Here is a 6,739-nt window from a genome sequence, read left to right on the forward strand (position 1 = left end):
GAGGGAGCGAGTTCATCTCCAATTAGTTTTAGGTGAGTGACTAGATATACAGTGTTTTGTCAGGCTTCTGACAGATTTTAATTTCATTCTGGATCATTTTAAAGTGTACTTTGCATTATCGAATTAAACTGTAGTTTCTTTTGGGGACCTTGGTAGATCGAAAGGTAGATTAGAAATACTATTGCAGCTGGATTTGTGATAAAAAAAGTAATAGATGTGGACCAGCAGAAAAAAACAGCCAATTTGATCTCCGCAATTGGAACAATTCTTAGAACTTCTGTTGATATGTATAGGAATTTTTTTAAAAAACCTAAAAAATATAGTTGCACAGATCATAGCAATAGTATACATTTCTAACAAGTATCTTCTTTTCAAAAAATTTTACATACTCAGATAAGTGCATTTCTACCCGCTTGAGAAAGATCATATAATGTCTCCATTACATAGCTGCTGCCTTTTCTGAGGCAACATCTCCTGTATTCCCTTTTATCTTACACAGAGGCGGAGGAAGGAAGAGTAGTGACGACTGTTTCCTACTGCTGAGTGGTATTATACTGCAGTAGGAAATAAGAGCAGAGTTCAGACCATGATACAGAGGAAAGTGGTTTCCATGCCAATTCCATGACAAAATCTTCAGGATTTCCCCCACAAGAGAATGTTAAAATCCAAACTTTACAATATTAGGCATTATGCAAATCAATTCAGAAAACTATTAAAGTGGGCAATCATTGGCTTCCAGTATTTAATACTTGGCAATAAATAAGTCTGATGACAGAAGCTTAAGTTTTCAGAGGATAAATACTCTCTTGAATTATATATCTAATATATGGAATTTGACAACTGGACAATATAAATGGATTTTCTGTGTCCAGACTGATATTACAACAATGGAATGATAAATTTATGGCCCCATTTACTGAAAGAACGAAGTCCTGATTACACTTGCTACTTATGGATTCCATATACACATAAACTTTGTATGAATAGATATAATGAAACATGAGACTGATTTATACAAAATACAATAGGTTAAAATGTTTGTTGTTATATAAGTGTATTAGAAATGGAATCCACTTATATAACTATAGAAATATATATAGGAAGACATAAACCACCCATATAGGTAAGACAGGAATTTTATTCTCTCTCTCACACACACACACACACGTATTTACTAGAAGTATGTGTGTGTGTGTATACTTATTTGCATGTTTTATTAGATAATTATACACAGAATTGTAACTTTTACTGTTGCAACGATATACTATGTATTTTTTTCTGTTGTATTTTTTCACTTGTTAAGCATTTAAGCATTTGTTATATTTTTATAATGCATGTATTTTTGTGTTTTGTTCCTTTTGTGTTTTTTCTTTTTTTGTTATTATTAAAAAAACACCTTAGCATCTTCCAGAAATCTAATACCATTAGGGAAATACCAATATAAAGGAGGACAGTGTACTAATAGCTAATTGTTATGAATACCACATAAGTTTTAAAATCTTCTTTTAATCCTTAACTTTCTCTAAGTTCCTAAGATTTTAAGATGGGGAAACAAGTTCATGAGTTAAATAATGATAAAAGAGTCATATATTATTATGATCTCAGTCTCAACAGAAATTATCTGATCCTAGAATTTAGCTAACACTATATGAAAAAAATAATAATCTATATAGGCAATCTCTGGAATACAAAATCTTGTTTCCATCATTGTTTCCTTCTCATATATGATATGATCAAGAGAAAGACTCCAGGATGCTGTTGTAACGTTAAACAGTCCCTAAACAAATGATTGTAAGTAATACCTGTATTAACTGCACGTGAAGAGGACTGGTCTATATTCTCTATCAAACCTGAAAATTTAATTTAGGAGAAAGGAACAGGAGGTTTTAAGTAACTCCAAAGAAATCATTACTTAAAACTGCAACCAAGAGGAGCAAAGTCAGATTTGCTCTCCTAACTTTATAAACATTCCCAGAAACTTTTAAAAAAGCAAATAAAAACCTTTTCTTAGCTTTTTTCACCTACCCTTCTTATTAGGTCTTCAACATTATCATGCGGGAAGGATCGGATGGCTGCTATAGTCCGGATCAAGCGCTCTGACAAAGAATATTTACTCTGGATGCTCTGCATAATATACCACATACTGGAATTCAGTTTCCTTGGTTACTTTACATGCTCCAAGTTGCCTGAAGAAGAACAAACAAAAGAAGAACTTTTTAAAAGTACAATTTCTTTAAAAAACTACGTAGAAATCCCAGCAAGATACTGTATATAGTAATAGCATTAAAAAAATATCATCAGATTGTTGCATTCATTAACCTATGATGGTGAGGAAAAATTAATCAAGAATATAACCTGAGGTTTAAGAGGTGGCTCATACTTACCTGGACAGTACATGTACAACTAAAACATATCTTCCAAATTAATCCATTCAGAAAAATCAACTGGTATCGGCTGACATTAGAGAATTATTAAGAGATGATAAAGATCATAAATACTTCATGCAAAATGGATTAACTGCATTGAAATCAAGAAATAAAGAGAGCAAACTGATGAAAACACCTTGAAAATAATATCTGAAATATTATGAAAATAAGATAATTAATCCAAGTAATTTGGTTGGATTACGTATTTATTTTCACTATTACATTTGTTTTTCTAGGCTGCTAGGAAAACAATTATCTCTGCCACATTTCCAGCAGCCTTTGTTGGATCTTTCCTACAATGGATGAAGTCTGCACCTTAAGGGTCCTTCCAGAGCTCCACTATCAAATAGATAAATGAAGCTGCTCCTACCAATTTAGTCTGGTATGATATATATAAAACTATTAACTAGATGTTGATGGACTCACTTTAATAACCTAACCGAACTAGTAAAAGCTATGTAGGATCAGATTTGGTTATCACTAATCTCACAGCTGCATGGGTAGGTACCAATAGATAAGCAGGCAGGCAGATTCCATAGGAGACTAACAAGAAACCTCAGGTGTAGATTGAGAAAATAAATAAATTCTAGTAGATGACATTGGAAAATTATTTTCAAACTGTTGCTAAGAAAGGACTTCATAAAGACACCAGGAGATGAGCTCAACTCAACAGAGACTTCGTTAGATTACTATCTTTAGAGACAATTCTGAAACATCAATTAGTACAAAATACAGCCACGGGAGCATAACTGTTTGCATTACACCTTTTGGCATGACCTTCACAGGCTGCCAACTCTTTTCCAGTTTTGATTCAAAATCCTCAACCTAACCTATAAAAGTCTTCCCACGTTTGGGACCACAGTCTGAACCTTTTTACATATATTCCTATCAGCAACTTAGAGTCATTTTCTAAGTCCTGCTCCAGTTGCCTTCTTAGGCTAAAATCTGACAACTGGTTGCCTGGTAGTGGATCTTCTCAATGGTAAGAATAACTGCATCACAGTGAAGCATATCTGGATCTAACTTTAGAATCTTTCTAGCACCAAGCAAAGTTATTTTACTTCCCCAAGCCTTTTAATATATTAATATGTTTACTGTATACTGCAATATTTTAAATGCACATTTACTGACTATGCTTTTATTGTTAATATATTGCATTTTAATTATTACTATGGGCTAAAATGTGATTTTTTTTTACTATTGTAAATTTCTCTGGAAAAACTCTGCTTGAAGGCTAGTAGGACAGGACATCATTATGGATTATCAAGATTGTAAACTAGGCAAAAAGGTTGCAAAACATCCTAAAAAAGGCACTGACAAACCATAACTATTCATATAATCACCAGGAATCAATGGTATTTTAAGCTTTTTTAAACAAAAATTTACAATAAATGCATTGGATTAAAAATTCTAGAATTTTTAGTCAGCATGATCAACAGACCTGGAAANGAGGGAGCGAGTTCATCTCCAATTAGTTTTAGGTGAGTGACTAGATATACAGTGTTTTGTCAGGCTTCTGACAGATTTTAATTTCATTCTGGATCATTTTAAAGTGTACTTTGCATTATCGAATTAAACTGTAGTTTCTTTTGGGGACCTTGGTAGATCGAAAGGTAGATTAGAAATACTATTGCAGCTGGATTTGTGACAAAAAAAGTAATAGATGTGGACCAGCAGAAAAAAACAGCCAATTTGATCTCCGCAATTGGAACAATTCTTAGAACTTCTGTTGATATGTATAGGAATTTTTTAAAAAAACCTAAAAAATATAGTTGCACAGATCATAGCAATAGTATACATTTCTAACAAGTATCTTCTTTTCAAAAAATTTTACATACTCAGATAAGTGCATTTCTACCCGCTTGAGAAAGATCATATAATGTCTCCATTACATAGCTGCTGCCTTTTCTGAGGCAACATCTCCTGTATTCCCTTTTATCTTACACAGAGGTGGAGGAAGGAAGAGTAGTGAGGACTGTTTCCTACTGCTGAGTGGTATTATACTGCAGTAGGAAATAAGAGCAGAGTTCAGACCATGATACAGAGGGAAGTGGTTTCCATGCCAATTCCATGACAAAATCTTCAGGATTTCCCCCCCCCAAGAGAATGTTAAAATCCAAACTTTACAATATTAGGCATTATGCAAATCAATTCAGAAAACTATTAAAGTGGGCAATCATTGGCTTCCAGTATTTAATACTTGGCAATAAATAAGCCTGATGACAGAAGCTTAAGTTTTCAGAGGATAAATACTCTCTTGAGTTATATATCTAATACATGGAATTTGACAACTGGACAATATAAATGGATTTTCTGTGTCCAGACTGATATTACAACAATGGAATGATGAATTTATGGCCCCATTTACTGAAAGAACGAAGTCCTGATTACACTTGCTACTTATGGATTCCATATACACATAAACTTTGTATGAATAGATATAATGAAATATGAGACTGATGTATACAAAATACAATAGGTTAAAATGTTTGTTGTTATATAAGTGTATTAGAAATGGAATCCGCTTATATAACTATAGAAATATATATAGGAAGACATAAACCACCCATAAAGGTAAGACAGGAATTTTATTCTCTCTCACACACACACACACGTACTAGAAGTATGTGCGTGTGTATACTTATTTGCATAATGTTTTATTAGATAATTATACACAGAATTGTAACTTTTACTGTTGCAACGATATACTATGTATTTTTTTCTGTTGTATTTTTTCACTTGTTAAGCATTTAAGCATTTGTTATATTTTTATAATGCATGTATTTTTGTGTTTTGTTCCTTTTGTTTTTTTCTTTTTTTGTTATTATTAAAAAAAACACCTTAGCATCTTCCAGAAATCTAATACCATTAGGGAATACCAATATAAAGGAGGACAGTGTACTAATAGCTAATTGTTATGAATACCACATAAGTTTTAAAATCTTCTTTTAATCCTTAACTTTCTCTAAGTTCCTAAGATTTTAAGATGGAGAAACAAGTTCATGAGTTAAATAATGATAAAAGAGTCATATATTATTATGATCTCAGCCTCAATAGAAATTATCTGATCCTAGAATTTAGCTAACACTATATGAAAAAAAAAATCTATATAGGCAATCTCTGAAATACAAAATCTTGTTTCCATCAGGCAACTGCGCATGCCTGAAGATGGCGGACGTCCGTTTCGTAGCTCCGCAGTAGTGGAGCCGAAAATGGGCAGAGGGGACCCTTGGAGACCCCCGAAGGTCTGGAGACCCGTCTGGAGACCCGTCCCCAGGTTGACTTCTCCCCGGTGAGTTCCCCGGGAATGCGAGGGGACGTGGGAACGTGGAGCCGACCGGGTAGCCGTTTGTTGGCCTGTTCGGCCTTTTCGTCCTTCGGCGGCCTCGGCGGCCTCGCTGGCGGTTTCTCCAGCGACCGGCGGTCTCTCCAACGGCTGGCGGTCTCCCTTGGCCTCGGAGACATTTTTGACGACCTCAGCGGTCTTCCTGCGGCCCTCTCGGACCTGATGGCCTTTCCGGTAGCCTCGGCGGCCTCTTTAAGAACTGTGCCAGCGGCCCCGATGGCCCTTCCAACGGCCCCTTCGGCAATCCATTTCGGCCTCGGTGGCCTTCGGACGGCTTCTTCAGCAGCCCCGGTGGCCCCGATGGCCCCTCCAGCGGCCCTTTGCTGGTCTTTGGGCCTCGGTGGCAGTTTCGGCGGCCGCGATGGCCTCGACGGCCTGTTTAGCGGCCTCTTTGAGGGCCCTTTCGGCCGTCCCGGTTCCGGTGGCGTTGGTGGCCCCTTCGGCAGCCTTTCGGCTTTGGAGCTTTTCCAGCGGCTCTGGCGACCTCAGCGGCCTTTTCAACGGCCTCGGCCAGGTGAGGATTTGGGGCCTGGTTTTGGACTTGGCCCGCCCCGGCCTAGAGGACCTGGTTCTGGAGGACTTAAGGACTACCCCTCGAGGTCAGACTCTTTGTTTCCCTGGCTTTGGTTAGAAGACCTGAGATCTACCAAACAATCATCTCCCCTCTGTGCCATGGACTCCCTTCGCCGGACGGTCCTGGACGGTCCTGCTGGCCCTGCGCGACTCACCCCTCGCGCAGGCCTGGCCCAGGACGGTCCTGCTGGCCCTGCGCGACTCACCCCTCGCGCAGGCCTGGCCCAGCAACATTTCTAGGGCCTACCTCGAGGACGGGGTGTGGAACCCCGAGAGGTGGCATGCAGTGGTCACTAACAAAAAATTGTTTAAATTATTTAATTTGAGAGCGTTTTTACAGGGGTGTTTTAATAAATTTTTAGGGGGAACCAGGGTGGGGGGGAGGGGGGAGGTT

The 6,739-nt window shown here is 37.6% G+C and overlaps 1 protein-coding gene across 1 annotated transcript in view; it reads right to left on the minus strand.

The window, feature by feature from the left end:
- ASB8 (ankyrin repeat and SOCS box containing 8) overlaps positions 1–2,207 on the minus strand; it is an 8,120-nt gene extending 5,913 nt beyond the window's left edge. The window contains exon 1 of the mRNA XM_015817153.1: positions 2,026–2,207. Coding sequence (XP_015672639.1) covers positions 2,026–2,142 — 117 coding nt within the window. The 5' untranslated portion in view covers positions 2,143–2,207. The remainder of the gene's footprint in view (positions 1–2,025) is intronic.
- Positions 2,208–6,739: the final 4,532 nt, after the last annotated feature.

The sequence above is a fragment of the Protobothrops mucrosquamatus genome, unplaced genomic scaffold (assembly GCF_001527695.2).
Source record: "Protobothrops mucrosquamatus isolate PMUCROS unplaced genomic scaffold, P.Mucros_1.0 scaffold555, whole genome shotgun sequence".
NCBI classification, from domain to species: domain Eukaryota; kingdom Metazoa; phylum Chordata; class Lepidosauria; order Squamata; family Viperidae; genus Protobothrops; species Protobothrops mucrosquamatus.